General features: G+C 42.5%; 1 protein-coding gene across 10 annotated transcripts in view; it reads right to left on the bottom strand.

Moving 5' to 3' along the window:
• Positions 1–6,604: 6,604 nt before the first annotated feature.
• Positions 6,605–22,335, bottom strand: part of LOC147120214 (serine/threonine-protein phosphatase 6 regulatory ankyrin repeat subunit C-like) — a 247,481-nt gene continuing 231,750 nt past the window's right edge. For 7 of the 10 annotated variants that reach the window (XM_085985811.1, XM_085985812.1, XM_085985813.1 and 4 more), the window contains 3 exons: positions 13,726–13,808; positions 12,171–12,262; positions 9,087–11,918 (listed from right to left, as the gene is read on the bottom strand). In XM_085985811.1, the coding sequence (XP_085841937.1) occupies positions 11,638–11,918; positions 12,171–12,262; positions 13,726–13,808 (456 nt within the window). In that variant the 3' untranslated portion in view covers positions 9,087–11,637. Of the gene's footprint in view, positions 6,796–9,086; positions 11,919–12,170; positions 12,263–13,725; positions 13,809–22,335 lie in introns of those variants that run through there. The other 3 variants (XM_085985821.1, XM_085985819.1, XM_085985820.1) reach the window with 3 other exon arrangements.

Genomic DNA, 22,335 nt, shown 5'->3' with positions numbered 1-22,335 from the left:
CCGCGTGGTGCCCCGCAGAGACTGCCAAATTGTATCAAGCCCTATTAACAGACATGTTTCGGAAATTCCATGAATTTGACTTTTCGGAGGTCAATAAGACCGCATTGTATACTCACAATGAGGTTTGGGATGGGGTTGGGAGGCAAAGAAGGGGTGTTTTTAATGACGTTTTAACACGGGATCCTCGGTCATCAACAGCTGCAGACCCAGATTAATGGTCTAAAAACGCAATTAAAGGGTATTTTAACTGATGAGAATAAGGTGGTAGGTTCTGAATTGCATGAAGACCAGGCCATGACTCTCCGTTTGAAGGAGATCATCACGGAGCTGGAAAAACATGCAAAGACGGTAAATGCTCTCATCAGGGAGGACAGAAACGCTTCTGACCAGGCTGCGCAAAATGAGGTGTGCGTGCTGTATGGAGCATGGTTGCTGGGCGAGGGCCGCAGCAATCTGGAGGATTTACGGCAAGGTTTAGTCCCCTCCTGGATCAGCAACAAACACCTCACAGCCCTCCACCCTTTTGAGAACGCATTAAGCCCGTGCCAGCTCCGGTTAGCTTCTGAGGCCTACCCAGTCCCGGTGGACGGTCCAACCACACCGTCATGGGGATAGTTATAAGAATGCCGGTCATGGGCGGGACGGCCCGACCCGCACCGGTATACAGGATGGAGAACATTGGATTCATTCAAGGGGGTGCACACATTTGTTTTGCAGCGGTCCCGCCCTATGTCATAAAGTGGGAGCACGCTATGACGGGTACTGAGTTCTTGGGGTGCCGTAGCCGGGGAGCACACATCATCCTGTGTCCCCAGCACTTGAATGCCTATTCGAAACCACAATGCGGATTCAGAGCTGCTGACGCAAAACCTATAAATTGTACCATGGAAGCCATGGCACAAGGCCATGTTCCCCCACAGGTAGCATATATAGGAGGTGGGGCATATTGCGTCACCACAGGAGCGTCTCACTACCAGCATGGACAGCATAGCTGGTGCGCGGTGAGTGACAGCAGTTTCTGCTTCAAACCCGAGGCAGAAGTTCAAGTGGCACAGGTACGAATTGTCCCCATTCCTGAACCATCCACTGTTCACCTCACTGTGGAGGAGAATTTCACTCACCTCCAGAAATATGTCGCCCATTTCGGTTACCCGATTCCCCCTCTCCCAGAGCACCTTAACAAATTATTAAAAGCCATCCTAGTATCACAAAAGCACTTCTACACTTTGGAACAGAAGACTGTACAGATAGGGGCCGACATTTTAGATATCACGACCCCGCCCTTGTGGGACGTTTTTGAGAGTATAGTGGTCCCCTCCTGGATTCGAATGCCGTCCCACATCTTAGTAGTCTGCCAGCTAGGGATCGTCCTCTACCTGGTCTGTGTCCAGTGTAGGAGAAAGGGTCCCGGGGTAGAATTTAAAGTACAAGGGTTGTGGAAGGACCAGTATGTCCGGGTGGAAGAAGAAACACCCGTGTGAGCTTTGTGTAATATCACTGCCGAATGATGGCAGATCTGTTTGTTATTTTAATGAAGCTCATTTTGCTTTTGCTCGTTATTTTTAATAAATATTTTTTTTGGCCTGATGTTTATTTTTATTAAAGGTTGTGTGTTGAAATGAAGTTCTATGATGTCCCAAGTAGTGCAGGGGTGTTGGACCCCCTCCATGCTTGGATTATTGTAACAGATAGTAATTTGTTTCTATCGATAGATGCCTGTCGTGCACTGTAGTTTTCTCTAAGTAAGGGGAATGTATGTGTCGAGGGATCGTGGGTAGATAAATATAGGGGAAGGTTGTTTGTGGGGGGTCAGAAATTTGCTCACCTTGATTGAATACTTCAAGTAAGTTTCAGTATTCGCAAATTTCATGTCTCCCCTGAAGATTTACTTCTGGCTTATTGGAGAAACCCTGGCTGGACTGAGTTTAAAATCCGGAGCTCCAGGGCCCAACAAGATGACTACGGTCAACCTCATGGCCAAGGCCTGCAAAGTTCAGGTTTGGACTGACAAAGAAGGAATGTTCCAGAAATTAGAAGGCAGACAGGCCTTCTGCATTTATGTATGAGAAGCAAACAGTGGCATTCGGGCCTCTGATTAAAACCCATCAAGGCCGTTTGCACAGATAATCAACGGGTAATAGCTGCATTCAGACCTTCGTTAGCTGACTTCAACATTGTTTGGAAATGATCAACGGGGCATTAAAACTGGAATGGCCCATCAGAAGACCAGTTACACAAAGGGAAACACTTATGGGATGTTTAAAGACCGATTAACCAGCCATCCAGGTCGATGGGCCCAGATCAGTTTCCTTTGTATCATCTTGAACACGTCCAAGTCAGACAAAGAAACAGGCTGATCTGGCGAGTGATAAGGGCTCCCAGAAAGGGGTATAAGTAGTCCCTCGGGAAGCCATCTCTCTCTCTCGCCTGGACTCCGGTGCCCTGCCTTACCATCAAGAAGATCGACGACAAGGAGCCCGTCCAGGAAAGCAGGATACCGACAGTTACTTTTGAATCACTGGGGTATCTCTGCTCTGGGCAGTGAAAACCCTAAAGACATCGGCAGGCAACGGGGCACGGAGCAGGCGTTCTAACATCCGAGACTGGTGAGCATAAACTTTCTGGCCCATCGCAAGACAACTTAGATAGGTGTAAAGGGTGGGAGTTAAGGGGATTGCTAAAATTGTCATTTTAGTCATTTTCCCTCGATGTGTCCATTTCTCCTCCCCCACTAAGTATAATTGTGTTACATACATAGTGATTTTCTCTGTATAGTGTTTATTTTTCCCTATTTTTAATAAACATTGGTTTTCTTTGCACCAAACCACTGGTCTCATTTTGTTTCTATCGCTGCTCGTAATAAGTCCGGTGGTCAGAACCAGAGGGGAAGCGATTCGAACCGCACGGGGCTGGAGCAGCTCAGATACGCCTGACTGGCCAGACACAAACCCCAAACCAAAACCCCCTACATAGTGTGAATGTTAATATAATTTGGATCAGTTTATGCAAGATGGTTCAAGTGAGCCAAATTCAGAATTTAGTATTTCTCTGGACATGGATAGTAAATTCCAAGACAGTTCTTTAATGAGGAGTTAAGGCCAAGAATTAATCTGGTGCCCCTGAGTAATGTTTATACTGGTTCACAATCCCAGTATTCTTCATGAAAAGACCAGTATGTTTTTCTTTTTAAAAAAATCTTCCAATAAGCAAGACTGAACAATGGCACAATTGGTAGCAGAATGTTATCACATTACATAGGCTCACAGTGTGCAGGTAATCATATGAATCAGTAAGTTGCATATGCATTGATTGATTGTTTCCCTGCTTTCCCAACCACTCATGGGCTTCCCTGTGCTCATGAGGCCACAAAATGATTGGCCTGCTGAGCTAGCTGACTCATGCACTCCTGGTCAAAGAATAATACCCTTAAATTGTCTGGAATAGTTTCTAGAAAACAATCTCTCATTAATTGACTTTTTTCTTTGCAATCATGTAACCATAATTATCATGCTTTTAAAATGTCTTTGTGTACACTTCAGGCATCAAATCACAAGCAGTGAGAATTGTACATTTTATGGTATAATTTGCATGTTCATAGGATCCATGTGCAAAAATGCACTGACAGTACCATCCTTTCTGTCCAAACTTTTCTCGCACTTTAACAATTCAGAAGTCCTTCAGAGTCCATCTATGTTGCCTCCCTCTTTCAAACTTGGTAAAGATTACATTTGGTAAAACCATTCAGCATCGAATGATGACACTCATTCAACATTGCTGATAAGCCTTTCTCTTCCAGTCAAGTACATGTTGGTGCTGCTTCTCTTTTTCCTTTGTCTGTGCTTCCATAGAGCCTACATGGACTGATACCGATGCTTACTTTCGTCAGTCTCAAAGCTGCAGCATTCCTTCATGTTTATGCTTCTAATTTGCAATATCCAGTTTGTACATGTCACATTATTTATTATTTTCTACCGAGCCAGACATGTTAATTCTAGTGTGCATTTCATGTCTTTCATTGCTAGGGTTGCAACTCTGGTTGGAGGCATTCCTGGAGGAGTGATCAAGATGTTTTGACCACAACATCTGACCATGTGACACTTGAAAAATTTACTGCATTTACCTTATAACGATTGGGTCTCCTGTAGTTGAGTGCGTTCGTTCGTAGTTTCATGCCAGCAAGCTGTTGTGCAAGAAGTTAGTTCCAAGAACCAGGAGGCCATCTGCAAGCAGGCAAAGAAGGGAAAGCAGAGGTGGGAGGAACTTTGATTCCACCAGTAACTAACAGTAACTCACTGAAATTGCACCGATAATGAATAGCAATACTGGTAACAATCACATTCTCCTCATAATCAACAGTAATACAATAACTTACTGATAGTCTATATGTAACTGGTAATATGTGTAATGTCCCAATATCCTACCTGTAACTGGTAGTAATCCTATAACCTGCTGATATTCACCCTGAAAGCATAGCCAGAAATCCCCTACACAGCACAAGGTGTGGTCAGGTTCTCAATTCAATGCCACTTTTAATAGGCCCAACCTCCCATTCTAGCTACTTGGATTTTGGTTTGGATTCCAGTTCCGTGTGAAGGTGACAACTCTCAACTGGGAACCTCAGTCAGAGCTGATCTGTACTTGGACTTCATGCGTCAAAACTGTCTGGTACAGATCGACCTGAACCAAACCGACATCTCACACAAACAGCAGTTGCTCAGTACTTTTGACACATCTCTCAGGGCACATTGTCCTAAACTCAACTCAGCACCTACATTTTGAATCCACTCCCTGGGCTCATCTCAATAAAGGAGAGTTTTCATAGAATTATAGCACAAGAGGTCATTCGCACCACACCGCCGCCCCCCCCCCCCCACCCCACCCCACCCCAACCACAGGTTCTCTCTCCTGCAACCCCTTTCCTCCTCAGGTCCTTTTTTATTCCTCCTTTTCAAATATTTATCCTGTTGCCTTTTAAATTAAGTTTTAGGGGGTTAAAACAAGCGCTAAATGGGTGCGGTGCTAATAGGACACTGTTTGAAAGTCTGGGTTTTGCATGCAATTTTGGTCCTAATTGCCGATTACCATAATTTGAACTCGCCTGGAGGCGCTAAATCAGACACCTGCAGGCTTAGCACTCACGTGCTGATAAGACACAATTTTCATGGAGCTGTATATGTGGGCTCTACGCACCCACTTTCACTGAAGGTGAGGAATGGGCTGGCTGATGCACAGCGGCAAGTTTCAGAATGGCCCAGGGACTGAGGGAGAGGGCGCACAGATTCTCGAACGCGACACTGGGGGTCCTGGTGGAGGAGGTCCAAAAGGAGGGATGTCCTATACCCGCAAAAAAGGGGGGGGGGTGGGGGGTGGCAGAGAAGCAGCCCACCTCACCCTCCTGTCCTTTCTGCTAGAGCAGCTGGTGCTGTTCTGCCTGGGCTCATCCCCTCCTCACATTCCTCCTGCAGACCAGGGGGACCCCTAGCAAGATGCCAGTGACCAAGCACTCCCTTTCTCGTGGAGACCCTATAAAGGTGTCCAATAAAGTAAAGCTGCACAACAACAACTTGTATTTATATAGCGCCTTTAACGTAGTAAAACGTCCCGAGGCGCTGCACAGGAGTATTTTAAGATTTAAAAAATTTACGCCGATCCACATAAGGATAAATTAGGGCAGGTGACCAAAAGCTTGGTCAAAAAGGTAGGTTTTAAGGAGCACCTTAAAGGAGGAAAGAGGTAGCGAGGCGGACAGGTTTAGGCAGGGAATTCCAGAGCTCAGGGCCTAGGCAACAGAAGGCACGGCCACCAAAGGTTGAGTGATTATAATCAGGGATCCTCAAGAGGGCAGAATTAGAGGAGCGCAGATATCTTTGGCGGGGGGGGTTGTAGGGCTGAAGGAGATTACAGAGATAGGAAGGGGTGAGGCCATGGAGGGATTTGAAAACAAAGATGAGAATTTTGTAATCAAGGCGCTGCTTAACCGGGAGCCAATGTAGGTCAGCGAGCACAAGGGTGATGGGCAAACGGGACTTGGGGCAAGTTAGGACACGGGCAGACGAGTTTTGGATGACCTCAAGTTTACGTAGTGTGGGATGTGGGAGGCCAGCCAGGAATCACTCTTTTTAGGTGAAGTCCTCAGAGATTTCCAGAATAAATGTATAGAGTGTTGGTGAAGTCTTGACAAAGTGTCCCAGGAAGTCCCCATGTGTTTCAAAAGTCCTCTTCAAACCTCCAGCAGCAAGTTAACAGTAAAAGGTGGTATACCTTTAAGTAGCGCTCAAAATTCTCAGCAATGACTTGTTTACTCCTAATCAGCTGGTCGCTGTTAGGACAGGTCCTTAAATAAAGTGTTAGCCACCAAAATGGCGTGCAGGCTCTTTAATGAGCGCTAGCAGACAATTTAATTGTCAATCAGCCCCTTAATGATCCTCTGGGCGGCCATTACTTGCACTGGCTTCAACTCTTTTCCACATGGTCTATGAACCTTTCTTATCCTCCAACCTTCCCGTCCTCCAATGCATGCCAAGTTGCAATGGAGGTCTGGTTTCTATAGTAGTGCTCAGAACACAGACGGACACCCTTATTCATTTGAATGGAGATCGGGACATATTATTGAGAGCAAAGGATTTTATTAAAGCAAAGCAACAGATTAAAACATAGTGGTTCGACAGAGCATGGCATACCCAAATACACCATAAAATAAGGTACAAATTGTATACAAAACCAAAATACTGCAGATGCTGGAAATCTGAAATAAAAACAAAAAATGCTGGAGATACTCAGCAGGTCAGGCAGCGTCTGTGGAGAGAGAAACAGAGTTAACGTTTCAGGTCAATGGTCTTTCGTCAGAACTAGAAAAGGATAGAGATGCAACAGGTTTTAAGCAATTACAGAAGCAGGGAAAGGGGAGGGGAAGAAAGAACAAAAGGTCTGTGATAGGGTGGAAGTCAGGAGAGATTAAATGACAAAAGGGGTGATGGTGCAAGGCAAAAGGAGATGGTAATGACACAAGTAAACAGAAGATGGGTTTAGAGAAGATGTAAATGGGAGTATCAGAATCATCAGCAACAGCTGCCATCCAATAAATGGGGGCAGAGGTTATGATCTGAAATTGTTGAACTCATTGTGGAGTCCAGAAGGCTGTATAGTGCCTAATAGAAAGATGATGTGCTGTTCCTTGAGCTTACGTTGAAACAGTGTAGGAGGCCGAGGACAGAGGGGTCGGAGTGGGGTGGGGAATTAAAATGACAGGTGGCCGGAAGCCCAGGATCACGCATGCGGACTGAATAGGCATGTTCCACAAAGCAGTCACCCAATCTGTGTTTGGGCTCCCCAATGCAGAGGAGACCACATTGTGAGCAGCAAATACAGTATACTAAATTGAAAGAAGTACAAGTAAATCATTGCAAAATTACATCTCATGACCTTTTCTTGCAGTCACACATAAACCAAGATGGTCCCAGGTTCAATTTCTGGTCATCTAATCTCCACCAGAGCAGCAGCACAGGCACTGCAATTGGCTCAGAGTCTGTAGACTGAGCAGGGAAAAGAATCAGCCAAGGTTGCTGCTCTTAATTGCTATCAATTCACCTCTGCTAAAAAGTGCACGTATGTGTTAGCGGATTTCCCGTGGTTACAGTTGCAACAAAGGGTTGTTAGTCCCGACAGCACCACTAACCTCTGCTCAGACTCAGGTCCAAGTACAGTAGTTTTAAACAACAAGCTTTACTATACATTGACCAATAACAGTGTTTTTTTTTTTACAACTGTTCTACAGTATTACATTAAATGGTGAACAATCAATACAACCTGTACCTTTCCACAAAGTCTTGTTCAAGCTGATCAGACTTGTAATTTTTTGTGGATGGGCTTCTGATTACCCAGAGAGCGCTCTCAGGGTAGTCAGAAACCCAACCATGTATTACAAATCTGATCAGCTTGAACAAGACTTCATGGAAAGACAAGCAAGTTGTATTAATTGCTCAGCTTTTAATGTAATATTGTTTATTAGTCAGTGTATATTAAAGCTTGTTGTTTAAAACCATTTGGGCCTCAATCTGAGCGGAGGTTATTGTTGCCGGAATAACAACCCTTTTTTACGGCTGTAACCACAGGGAATCCACTAACGTGTGAACATGAACTGATGCTCTCCAATGAATAGATAGCTTACTGACACTCAATGCCCAGGCTCACAAGTGAAGAATTAAGCAAAATATCAAAGGACTGCTGGCTCTCATGGTACCCATCTCTAACATAAAGCATCACCTTTGGGACAGAAGAAAATTTTTATTTTAGTGCAACAAAGCTTTGTTTAGATGCAAAGTTAGAGAAACAGACCAATGGTCAGACCTTGGTGGACTCAAGATGCTTAAAATCAAGACAGATAGATTTTGTCTTTTGGGCAGCCGACCTGTGTTGCGCTCTGGTTGGTCACCCATTCTGGCAGCAAAGTGGCCTCCATGATTTTGAGGCTCCGGCCTCATTTAAATTCGTCAGGCGAGCTTGCAAATTGCCAAGCAGGGGTCATGATGCAGTTCACCAGCAAGGTATGTTGCGAGCTGAGGGGGAGGGTCATGATTGTGGAATGGTGGTGGTCCCCGGGCAACAGTACCCCAGATTATTCTTGTGGGCCCTGGAAGAGCACTCCTGTTCCTCTGGGGCCCACAAAAATAATTTAAAACTTACCTTTAGAAGGCTTATTCACTTTGATCATCCATGGAACTGATCAGAAATGGGAATCGGGGTCTTATTTATGTAATTGAACCCTGATTTTCATATTAACAGGGGCCTATTGCCTGAAATACACATACACTTTGGACAACGGGTGGAAGGCCCCTTTTACAATGGAGTCGGACGCATCGCCGGTGTTAACGGGGTGGTAAGGCTACCGACCCCATTTGAGGCTGTTACTGCCCCATCAACATCGATCTCAAATGTTTTTTTTTAATTACTAAGTGACGAGTAGAAATTAGTGGCTGTAAAGAGCCTCAGCATGCTTCTCAACGAAAAGGAGAAGGGAACATTCATTAAACATTTTAGGCTGCAGTAGCAGTCAAGTTCAGGAAGCATTTCAAGAAAGACATCGTAAATCAAATTGCTGCATCAGCGTCTGTACCCTTTATTTTCATAAAAATATACAGCATCTGAATGCTTTTTAAAAAAAAAGTAGTTTACAGTTAGGTACTTCTATACATCACTGAAGCATTCAGTAGTTCACAAAAGTCTAATAGCAAAGTGTGCTTGAGGTCCAGGCTGGATTTAGATTGATTTGGGTTTACTTCTTATACTTTGACAGTCTTGAAGTACATCAAAGAAGTCTTAAGCTTTATACCTCCTATGTAACTGTAGAAATATGACCAAATACATAAAATTTCCATAGACTACTGCTTCCACCATACATTTTCATTTTCACTAGATTGTTACACATTCACTGCATAAAAACAAAATATAACACTGTCACTGTATCATGATACCGTACTATACCGTAACAAGACATATTGCACATGCTAAAGCATATAAGTAGACAAGATTACCAAATGGAAGATCTAGGCTTTTTAATGGATAGATCACTGCATAAGCTTCCACAAATAATTGTTTTTATGGTTTTAAGATACACAGTCAGATTGTCTAATTTGTAAATGCCCGTTTCCAAATAATACCAATTTATGATCAGCTAAGTCTTTCAAGCAAGACTTCACTTTTAAAACATGCTACAACACTGCAAAAAATCCATATGATGGTTTTATGAACAAACCACTCTTCATTCAGATGTTTTTGGACCTTTAAAAGAAAATGTTACATTCATTGTAAGTTTAAAATTTAAATTAACATTATTGCTTGGATATTACTGAATTAGCAAAATTCTACAAGATATTTGGAAACCATCTGGAAAATACTCATGGGCAGAAAGGCACTAACTATTTTATAATGCAACAAAACCAAAATAGTATTTGAACTCAACAAAAATGAAATAATTTGCTACAAAGATTGCCAATCACAATGCAATGGATCTCAAAGTACCAGTATTTATTTTTCTATGCTTATATTAAAAACTATAAAAAGTTTAAAAGTACATCAATACCTGCTCAAATTTATGTAATCAAAAATGTATTCATTTTGTATTCTACTGATTCACCAAATAAGCTGAATTTCAAAATACAAACAAAAAAAAGTATTTAAAAAACAGCCACAGTACAGAGAAATGACCAGCTGATTCCATTTCAGTGAGTAAAATGGACAAGCAGATAGGTCCAAAATAATACTGCAGCTTTAAACTTTAAATAAAATTGGTTAACAAAACACTTGTTTTCTCTAAGTATGACCATTACTTTTGGCCTTTTTCCTTCAATTTCAGTGCTTTAATATGATATGGTATTTATTGCTTTAAAGCAATTTCATATCAGAGGTCTCTATTCTGGAATTTAACTGCTTGGAACGGTTATATACAGTACTACTGTAACAAGATAATTAAGGTTTCTTGAAAGTTTTTCAGTGCTTTTAGTCAAAATTTCGAGGTTGCAGTAATTGCTCAGCCACTGCACAGAGCACTAATATTTAGTATCTATATGTGAGGTTTTGTAAATTATTCTCAAGCTTTACCTTGCTGATTTCTAATCTAATATCTGAACTCACTTATGTGAAATGTATTTTATTTCTATTTAAAATACTGCATTGTTTACTGAAACAGGCTACTTCAATGTAGCTGCGAAAATAGAACATGACGACTAAAAAAAGGCTACAATTTTAAGAGAACAAAAACAGCAACAGTCCCAAATCTGTGGCGCATTTGGTCCATTTGGCGTAGCTGGCCAGACATTAAAAAAAAACGTAATTCCACCTGCTGCGTTCCTGTCACGTGAGCGAATGGGTCCATTAAACACATAAGCTTTGGCAGATGAAGCAGACTTTGTCATAACTGTTCTTTGTGGCAGTTACTCTCTCTTCATCCTACCGGTGGGTAGATTTCAACAAAATTGCTGTGCATTGTTTAAAGGCTGCCAACGAGGCTGTATAAAAAGGTACGAAATACTACACTCTGCTAGCTGAACACTAGCCTAAACCTGCTGGTACATTTAAAATAAAAGGATGCCATCAAGTTCTCTGGGAATCTATGAATACTTTACACTGAAATCTGGAACAGTTCATTCATTGTTTATCAGTAGTTAACGGCTCAGGTGTATAGTTAGTCCCTAGCAACTCTATAACCGCAAGTTTTTACTGAAGTGCAAATGCATGTTTGTGCTGATTTGAAAAGGTTCTAATATCTCATTCATAGGGCAAGCGATTTGGCATGGAACAGCATGGCATCCCGTAACAAATCCCATGAATTTCTCCAATTACTGCACGTAGCATGATTTGCTGCCCAAATACCACAATTTTGCATAAAATGTCCCAGAGACAGTGAAAATGCCAATTTCTGGCAGGCTTGAGCAATAGCAAATCACTTGCCCTACTCAATAGTCCTCTTTATGAATCAATACGCCAAGGTTCTGCTTTCCTCCTAAAACCTGTAAGAAAAGTGCCTTTTAAGTAAGTGCTTTTTTAATATGCAGTGATTGATTGAACAATCTGTAATCCTTCTATTGAGCATCAAATCAAGTGTTAGGCTTTTCCCATGCATGTCAAGCTTTCTAAAACCAATCAGAAAGTCTCTGAGTCTGAATCATTTTCGTCATCATCTTCCTGACACCTATCCATTTTTCCTACACTGTTATACAAGTGTTTGTTGAAAGAATTAATGTTGCTACCCGTATTAGGGGAATCATAGGATAAAGGTGCATTCAAACTCTCATTTTTTATTAGACTGATGCTGAAGGACGTCATTGTGCTGGGAGGACAGAAAGGCATCATGGTAGCCAAAATGAGTGCCAGACAGTCAGCCACATCTTTGTTAGGAGCACAAGCCAGGGCTGGGGTGTGACCTGGGCACAAAAGCAGACAAGGGAATGGTTAGTATATAAGTCTTATGCAAAAACAAAAGAAAGGGAGGTAAGATAGCAAACTCAAATGCCGCTTTCAATACGTCTGCTTTTACTGTTTAAGTCATGCCAACAAAGTTATGAGTGCTTTCAGTTAGACTTTTAGAAGTGTTGTGTATTAAATAGTGTTATTTCTGGTCCGGTATTGAATTAATTGAGAGTGGCAACATTAGTAAGAAATTAATCCATACTTACCATTTTCATCCACAGCAAGAACACTTGCCCCTTTGCTTAGTAAATCATGCACCACCTTTTTAAGCCCATTCCGTGCAGCTATGTGAAGAGGTCTGAAAATATACATTTAAAATACAACTTCATTATCATAAAGTCAAGAATGAACATTGAGTTACCAATAAGGACTGGTCATACAAGTGATACTTACATTCACCCATCTGTTAAATAAAATTATTGATTTAAATCTTTTGAAATCAAGACAGAACAACACTACCCAAGTATGAGGACAGGCAAACATAAGGTACTTCCACACTATTAGGACTAAAACAAACTGGATTAGCAAAGCACACACCAAAGTGAGACAGGAGTATGTTGGGATAGTTACCATGTTAAAAACTCTATATAAATGAAGACTTGTTGATTTACCGTAACAGTAGCGTAGAGGTTATGGACTAGTAACCCAGAGGCCTGAACAAAGAATCCAGAGAATATTAGTTCAACTCCCATCATTTGAATTCAGTTTAAAGAAAACTGGAAGTAAAATAAAAAGCTGGCACCAGTAAGTGACCATAAAGCTATTGGATTATCCAAAAACCCAAATGGTTCACTAATGTCCTTTAGGGAAGGAAACCTGCCAGCCTGGCCAATATGCAACTCCAGTCCCACATCAATGTGGTTGGCTCTTAACTGCCCTCTGAAGTGATCTGGCAAGCTCGTTATATTAAACTGCTAAGAAAGAAAAAGAATCAAACCAGACGGATCACTCGGCTGCAACCTATGCATCGAATCAGGATACAACAAAGGCACATCCAACACAGTCAACCCTGCAAAGTGCTCCTCACCAACATCTGGGAACCAGTGCCAAAGTTGAGAGAGCTGTCCCACAGACTAATCAAGCAACAGCCTAACAAAATCATGCTCACAAAATCATGCCTATGTCCGGACTCCTACATCACAATCCCTTGGTATCTACTGTCCCACCAGCAGAACAGACCCACTGGAGGTGGGGGCACAGTGATATACAGTTGGGGAGAGTGGCCCTGGGTATCCTCAACATTGGTTCAAGAACCAACAATGACTCATGGCTTCAGGTAAAACATGCGCAAGGAAACTTTCTACTGATTACCACCTACCACCCTCCCTCAGCTGATGAATCAGTACTCCATCATGTTAACCATCACTTGGAGGACACATTGAGAGTAGCAAGGGACAGAATATACTCTGGGTGGGGGACCTCGATGTCCATCACAAATAGTGGCTCAGTAGCACCACTACTGACCTAATTGGCTGAGTCCTGAAAAACATAGCTGCCAGACTGGGCTTGCAGTAGCGAGTGAGCAAAACCAACATGAGAGAATAATCTACTTGACCTCGTCTTCGTAAATCTACTTGTCGCAGAGACCACTATCCAGAACAGCATTGGTAGGATTGACCACCGCACAGTCCTTGTGGAGGCCAAGTCCTTTCTTCACACTGAGGACTCCCTCCATCATGTCATGTGGCACTACCACAGTGCTAAATGGGATAGATTAAGAATATATCTAGCAGCTCAAAACGTGCAATAATTACTACTTACGTTTGCAGTGCATTATTTGTTGCATTAATAAGGCTTGCACCATCTATCTTCTCAAGGATGAACAAGGCACATTTTTCATGACCCTGCCAGAAATGATCACAATTCATAACATTAAGTTATGTGCATACTCTACATGTACCATTATCATGCTTTGAAGCTTTATTCATTTAATATGGTTTTCTTGCTCAAATGTTGGGTTTGAACCATAACAGCTTCAATTACTGTTATATATCACAGACAAATTTCTACTTTCTGCAGTTCAATTCTTACTCTGCAATTCTAACAGCAGTCGAATCAAAAGCTTTAAAGACCTTCCACCCACCCAAAACAAAATCCGATTTATTACAGCTACTAACTTAGATTTTTTATTTCCTATGGGTATGGCATTTAATAATTTATTCAATATCTTCCCAAAAATCTGTGGCATCCAGCACCAGAGGATCCTAGGTTCAATTGCTGTGTGCGCTGAATTAGCTAATTTTAGCCAGGACAGCAGTTGGGGTATTACCTCAGCACTCCTGGTCATACAGGTTTCCACTTTTAATTGCTGTTCAGTGACCCCTACTGAAAAATGCACATATTTAGAAATTGGAGAGAACAGGATCAGGCTTGGCTGTGATTCAGCTATGATCAAATTGGTTCCCAACACACTCTGCCTAAATTCAGACATGAATAATGGGCACTTGGGTGAGAAACTACAGGATACAATCACCCCTGAAATCATAGCCCAGTGTGAATTAGCACATTTAGGAGAAGAAATATGCAAGGATAAGAAAATTGAAGGGGTGAGGGGAGGCTATGATGTCCCACAGTAGCAAAATAAAGCTATACTGCTGGGTATTTTTGCAAAATATTAAAAATCATTTTTTGCACTGTTCTGTGCAGTTTAAAGATGTTTTGGCTAATTGTAGCTGTGTAAAGTTTGTCTAGAAGAAAATTCATGGCATTTATATTTACAAACATCTATAATTCTTTATAACGCAAAATTGGGATCGTTCACAGAATACGAAACAATATAGTAGTGTCCAACATAGATAGTCCCATTTGAGTTAGCATTTCACAGACGCCATGGGGGAGAAATTCAGTATCGCCCCATTTGGGGCACAATTATCGGCCGGGCGCAAAGATTAGCGCCTGCCGCTAATTATCGCCTCCGACTGCAAACTTGGCTTTTATCGCCCCTGGAGGTGATTGGAGCGCTAAATCAGGCGCTACACACCTGTCTTAAGGCGCAAAGGCCGAGGAGTGAGGCGCTAACTCAGAGCGCGGGCGAAGCTCATGTGATGTCAGTCAGCAATGGAACACAGACACACTGGTGCCGGCCAGTTCTTAAAGGGGAGGGTTGATCTTGCTCTCCATCCACACCCTGTTCATTGCAGTCTTGAACCTCAGCCTGGAGAGACCTGTACATCAATTCTGCTGGAAAGAACAATGGAGAGGCCCAAGGAAAGAGCTCAGAGTGCAGCCCCCACTGTCTCTTCTAAATCGATACAAGGAAGGGCAAATCAAAATGAACCTGCAAAGTACTGCTCAGCACCCAAAACTCCTTCACACAGCATTGAATCTCTCCAGAAGTCTCTCTCTCTCTCGGAATGCGTGGTGCAAAAATGTCACTAACAAAAAAAGGCAGGAAGCGGTCGCCTTTAAATAGCGCTCCCCCAGTCCCTTTCTGACTGCAAAACGCTCCCCTCAACCTGTTATTGCTAGTGGCAGGCAGTAAGGCAGGGAGTGTCACTCAATATCTGGTCCGGGGCGCTACACACTCAACTGACGTCACGATCTGCCGGCGCAGGAGATCGTGGCGGTAATGTTTAGCGCTGCCGCAAAATGTCTAGTTAATTTCGTGAGCAGCACAAACATCACCACTCACGGGCGCTAGTTGCTTTGCGCCCCATTAGCGCCCTCTTAAGGTGCTAACAGGAGGCGCAAACCAACTGAATTTTCCCCCCATATCTTTAGGCCTCATTGGTAATGAAGTGTAAGCTCTGATAAAATTAGTTCACTTAGAGAGAATCACATGACAGGTTGGTCTCACGCCTTCTGGCAGTTGATAACTATTATTTGAATTCAGGTGATGGGATGAATCTGTACTGCAGGACCAGGATGGAATTTTGGTTATTTTCCTCATGGTAAGCACATTCCACTTTGGATTGCATTCGAATACCATCTTCCATAACTTATGTATGCTTTACTCTTAAAAGATAAAAGCTAAAGCCTAGAAATTACTTTGTGCAGTATTAGTATACGAACATTTCAACACATTCATATGACATTGCTTTGTCAGCAGTTTTAAAAGAAACAGATTAAAACAGCTGACAAAATGATGTCAGGCAAATGCATTAAGCATTCATATATTATATGTGCAAAGTAATTTTAGGTTCAAATTTGAACCTTAATACTTATTACATCCAAAAGCTAAGTTACTTTTGATGGATATGGAACTGGCATGGGGGGAATAGAAACATAGAAGATAGGAGCAGGAGTAGGCCATTCGGCCCCTCGAGCCTGCTCTGCCATTCAATGCGATCATGGCTGATCATCCAAATTCAGTACCCTGTCCCTGCTTTCTCCCCATACCCCTTGATCCCTTTAGCCTTAAGAAATATATCCAATTCCTTCTTGAACATATTTAATGAATTGGCCTCTACTGCCTTCTGTGGTAGAGAATTCCACAGGTTCACCACTCTCTGGGTGAAGAAATTCCTCCTCATTTCTGTCCTAAATGGCTTACCCCTTATCCTTAGACTGTGACCCCTGGTTCTGGACTCCCCGACCATCGGGAACATCCTTCCTGCATCTAGTCTGTCCAGCCCTGTCAGAATTTTACAAGTTTCAATGAGATCCCCTCTCATTTTTCTAAGCTCCAGCAAGTATAAGCCCAATCGACCCAATCTCTCCTCATAAGTCATTCCTGCCATCCCAGATATCAGCCTGGTGAATCTTCGCTGAACTCCTTCCATGGCAAGAACATCCTTCCTCAGATAAGGCGACCAAAACTGCACACAATACTCAAGATGTGGTCTCACCAAGGCCCTGTACAACTGCAGCAAGACGTCCTTGTTCCTGTACTCAAACCCTCTCGCTACAAAGGCCAAAATACCATTTGCCTTCTTAACCGCCTGCTGCACCTGCATGCTTACCTTCAACGACTGGTGCACAAAGACACCCAGATCTCGTTGCATTTCCCCTTCTCCCAATCTATTGCCATTCAGATAATAATCTGCCTTCCTGTTTTTGACACCAAAGTGGATAACCTTGTGGCGTTGCCACATTGGGGAAACACTGTGTGTATGTAGATAAACCTGTATAATCCCCTTTTAACTGCTGTATTCCCCTCCCCCCGCAAGACAGTTGCAAGCTGAGAGGAATAAGGCACGTTCAGACTTGCCTGCTGCTGAGAGAAGGAAAACCAATCAGGTTCCAGCAGGTGACCAATCCGTGAGTCATCACAGGTTCGCGGGCTTCACCAATTCAGTTCTGTATTGTGAGAGTTGGAGTAAAGACCTATTTCTTGTAGCTCGCTGTGTTGCCTATTTCTTTACGCGGGAGACCGTAGTCCCCCACAACCTCACATTTATCCACGTTATATTGCATCTGCCATGCTTCTGCCCAATCACCCAACCTATCCAAATCATCCTGGAGTTTCTCTGCATCCTCCTCACAGCCCACCCAACTTTGTGTCGTCTGCAAACTTGGAGATATTACATCTAGTTCCCTTGTCTAGATCATTAATATATATTGTGAATAGCTGGGGTCCAAGGACCAATCCCTGCGGTACCCCAGTAGTCACTGCCTGCCACTCGGAAAAAGACACGTTTATTCCAACTCTTTGCTTTCTGTCTGCCAACCAGTTCTCTATCCAAGTCAATACCTTGCTCCCAATCCCATGTGCCTTAACTTTACACGCTAATCTCTTATGCGGGACCTTATCGAAAGCCTTCTGAAAGTCCAAATACACCACATCCACTGGTTCTCCCTTATCTATTTTACCAGTTACATCCTCAAAAAATTCCAGTAGATTAGTCAAGCACGATTTACCTTTTGCAAATCCATGTTGACTTTGTCCGATCCTGTCACTGTTTTCCAAGTGCTCTGCTATTACATCTTTTATAATGGACTCTAGCATTTTCCCCACTACCGATGTCAGGCTTACCGGTCTGTAATTCCCCGTTTTCTTTCTACCACCTTTTTTGAATAGTGGGGTAACATTAGCTACCCTCCAATCCATGGGTACTGTTCCAGATTCCATCGAATGTTGGAAGATGATCAGCAATGCATCTACTATTTCTAGGGCCACTTCCTTAAGTACCCTAGGATGTAGATTATCAGGCCCTGGGGATTTATCGGCCTTCAATCCTGTCAATTTCCCCAACACCATTTCCCTACAAATACTGATTTCTTTCAGTTCCTCCCTTTCACCCTTTCATCAGACCCTATGTTCCCCGACATCTCTGGGAGGTTATTTGTGTCCTCCTTTGTGAAGACAGAACCAAAATATGTCTTTAATTGGTCTGCCATTTCTTTGTTCCCCATTATAAATTCCCCTGATTCTGACTGCAAGGGATCTACGCATGACCCACCAATCTTTTTCTCTTCACATATCTATAAAAGCTTTTACAGTCAGTTTTTATGTTCCCTGCAAGCTTACTCTCATATTCTATTTTCCCCTTCTTAATTAATCCCTTTGTCCTCCTTTGTTGAATCCTAAACTGCTCCCAATCCTCAGATTTACTGCTTTTTCTGGCCAATTTATATGTCCTCTCCTTGGATCTTATGCTATCCCTAATTTCCCTTGTTAGCCACGGTTGAGTCACCTTTTTTGTTTTATTTTTATGCCAAACTGGGATGAACAAATTCTGTAGTTCATCCATGCGGTCTTTGAATGTTTGCCATTGCCTATCCACCGTCAACCCTTTGAGTGACATTCCCCAATCAATCCTACCCAACTCGCACCTCATACCATCGTAGTTTCCTTTATTTAAATTCAGGACCCTAGTCTCTGAGTCAACTACTTCAGTCTCCATCTTAATGAAGAATTCTATCATATTATGATCGCTCCGACCAAAGGGGCCTCATACAACAAGATTGCTAATTAATCCTTTCTCATTACATAATACCTAATACAGTCTAAGATGGCCTGATCTCTGGTTGGTTCCTCGACATATTGGTCCAGGAAACCATCCCGTAAGCACTCCAGGAATTCCTCCTCCACAGTATTGTTACTAATTTGGTTAGCCCAATCTATATGTAGATTAAAGTCACCCATGATGACTGCTGTGCCCTTATTGCACGCTTCTCTAATTTCCCTTTTAATGCCATCCCCAACCTCCGCATTACTGTTTGGAGGTCTATATACCACTCCCACTAACGTTTTCTGGTATTTCTCAGTTCTACCCATAAAGATTCCACATCATCAGAGCGAATATCCTTCCTTACAATTGTGTTAATCCCCTCTTTAACCAGCAATGCTATCGCACCTCCCTTTCCTGAATATTGAATACCCCTGGATGTTGAGTTCCCAGCCTTGGCCACCCTGGAGCCATGTTTCCGTAATCCCAATCAAATCATATTCGTTTACCTCTATTTGCGCAGCTAATTTATCCACCTTATTACGAATGCTCCTTGCATTAAGACACAAAGCCTTCAGGCTTGTTTTTTTAACGCTCTTAGACCTATTCGAATTATTATTATTATTATCCTGCAAAATTGGCAGAATAGGCGCACCAACATCAGTGTTCTTGCTCAGGCCAACATCCCCAGCATCGAAGCTCTGACCACGCTCAATCAGCTCCGATGGACAGGTCACATTGTCTGCATGCCCGATACGAGACTCCCAAAACAAGCGCTCTACTCGGAGCTCCGGCACGGCAAGAGAGCTCCAGGTGGGCAGAGGAAACGCTTCAAGGACACTCTCAAAGCCTCCTTGAAAAAGTGTAACATCCCCACCGACACCTGGGAATCCCTGGCCCAAGACCGCACAAAGTGGAGGAGAAGCATCCGGGAAGGCGCCGAACACCTCTAGTCTCTTCGCCGGGAGCAAGCAGAAGCCAAGCGCAGGCAGCGCACGTCAACCCAAGCACCCAACCCACCTGCCCCTTCAACCACCGTCTGCCCCACCTGTGACAGAGACTGTAGGTCCCGCATTGGACTCATCAGTCACCTGAGAACTCAGTTTTAATGTGGAAGCAAGTCATCCTCGGTTCCGAGGGACTGCCTAAGAAGAAGAAGGAGAAGAATTATTATTTACTGTGGCCATGTTTGATTTAAACCGTTGATTTCTCTGACTGCTACTTTTGTTTTTCTCCTTGTTTCCCTGAATAAATCAATATTTCATCTCCACAAGGTTATCAAGACAAGAATAAACAAAACTTTAACTGTGAAAAAGTTCTAACATTGCACTATATCAAAACTTAGCTCCAACAGAAGTAAGAAATTCACATTTAAATAATTTGCTAAAAATGGAATTACAGTACATTAAATAGCTAATTAATCCAGAACAGGAATTATATTCTGGATGTCCAAATACTGTCAGTTCCATTAATGTAGGAATGTCCTTCCAGTCCACCCATGTCCACAGAAAAGTCTCTACACAATAAATTAATCTTAAGAGCATCTCATCAGAAATATCCTTTTAAACTCACAATAAAGAAATTCATTTTCATGTAATTTATCTCAATTTAAAAACATATTTATTTCAAATATTTAAACTATCAATGGAGAACTGTGAAAAAGTGACAACTCAATAGTGTGATAGAGTTGAGGAACACTAGTAGAGTTTAATCAAGAGTTACATTAGTCTCAAATGTAAATGTTAATTCACTTCCCTTCGAGCTGGGCTCAGTAACTGCTTCAAGACTGCTCCTCTCACTTGTTAAAATTAAAAAAGTTAAAAAAAAAATCACAAATCTATGAAAAAACAAGGTATTAAAAATGACAGTACATAACAATTAATTGGTTAGAAAGAAAGGATAGCGAAAAATTCCTCGAGGACATTGTTAAAGTAGCACCTTCTGTACTTGCTAAATAACACATTTTGAATACAATACATTCATACACACCACAAAAGACCTGCTATCTGAGGGCTCCGCACCCTCTTGTGCCATTCTAGTAGAAAAGGTCACAGGGGCACCTATTTACACCCAAGTGACTCCACTGATCTTAATCCCAGCCGGTGTTTTGGACCAGTCTAGAGACACCTGAGGTACCACGACATGCACGCGCAGCAGTAAATTTTTCCAGGTTTGGGAACCTCCAGATCAATCTCCAGCCTGCTGGAAAGTAGTGTTTTCCATTAAAATTAATTGAATCACTTGGATCTATATCATAGTTGCATCTCAGAAGAGATGCCGAGACCCAAAAAAAGGAAAAAATACACTGCAAAGTCAAAATAACTTAATTAACTGAGCCAGGGGAAGTACTTTGTAATGTATTTACCCTAGGATTTCTTCCTGAAAAATTAAAGCCTCATCATATTCTTCAATGTGTGTATAAATAGATTTTATTGAATGATTATCTAAAAAAAAAGGCCCTGTTAAATTCATGTACAATGATCTACGCAGTGCAGCAGCAGGTTAGTATATTAATATATACTGCATCATGCAATAGAACAATGCAGATTTACACCAATAATTGACAACCTTTGCTGGGCTATTTTTCCACATGGACGGTGAGTGGGGGGGGCGGGTGGAAATCACAACACATCATCTGGGTCACTAATGAATCCCTCCCAATTACTAGTTGTATTACCACATTGGCAGACTTGGGGGAGCAATTTGTTTGGTTTTCAGAGAATGGTACATGGGCAGCAAGAGGAGTAAATACCAAGGGAAAAATGATTAGTGCATATCAAAATTCTGCAAGATCACAAGATAAATTTGGATAAGAAAACATAGTTCCCTTATTTTAACTCTTATCTAGGAAACATAGAATCCCCCATCACCCAAGTTTTCAAGATATTAACGAGAACAGATAGGGCAGATAGAGAGGAACTATTTCCGCTGGTTAGGGATTCTAGGACTAGGGGACATAGCCTAAAAATTAGAGCCAGACATTTCAGGAGTGAAATTAGGAAACACTTCAACACACAAAAGGGTGGCAGAAGTTTGGAACACTTCCGCAAATGGCAATTGGTGCTAGATTAATTGTTAATTTTAAATGAGAGATTGATAATACCTTTGGTTAACAAAAAGTTGAGGGATACGGGCCAAAGGCGGGTTTATGGAGTTAGGTCGCAGACAAGCCATGATCTTATTGAATGGTGGAACAGGCTCGAGAGGCTGAATGGCCTACTCCTGTTCCTATGTTCTATCACAGAATCCAATTCTCATCAATAATCCAAGGTTTTTGCCTCTGATACTCCAAAGTCCATTCCAAACATTTGACACTATGGCCCAGATTTTTCCGATCCCTACGGGTGGGTATGCGCTGTGTACCCACCCGTAGGGACATCGGAAATGCCGGTTTCAGGCATGCACAGCGCATGCGCTGAAAACCGGCATTTCCGATCTGTCAGGAATGGTCTTGACAGATCCTCCGGCTGCCCTAGAGAAGGGCCTCTGCGGGTGGATAGTTCCGCTTTTTGGAGACCCTCCACCAGCAGAAAACCCTTAC

Source organism: Somniosus microcephalus, chromosome 4 (genome assembly GCF_052327205.1).
Source record: "Somniosus microcephalus isolate GS21.2 chromosome 4, FLI_Smic_1.0, whole genome shotgun sequence".
Taxonomy (NCBI): Eukaryota; Metazoa; Chordata; class Chondrichthyes; order Squaliformes; family Somniosidae; genus Somniosus; species Somniosus microcephalus.
The sequence above is the reverse complement of the archived record's forward strand: the minus strand, read 5'-3'. Positions and strand labels throughout refer to the sequence as shown.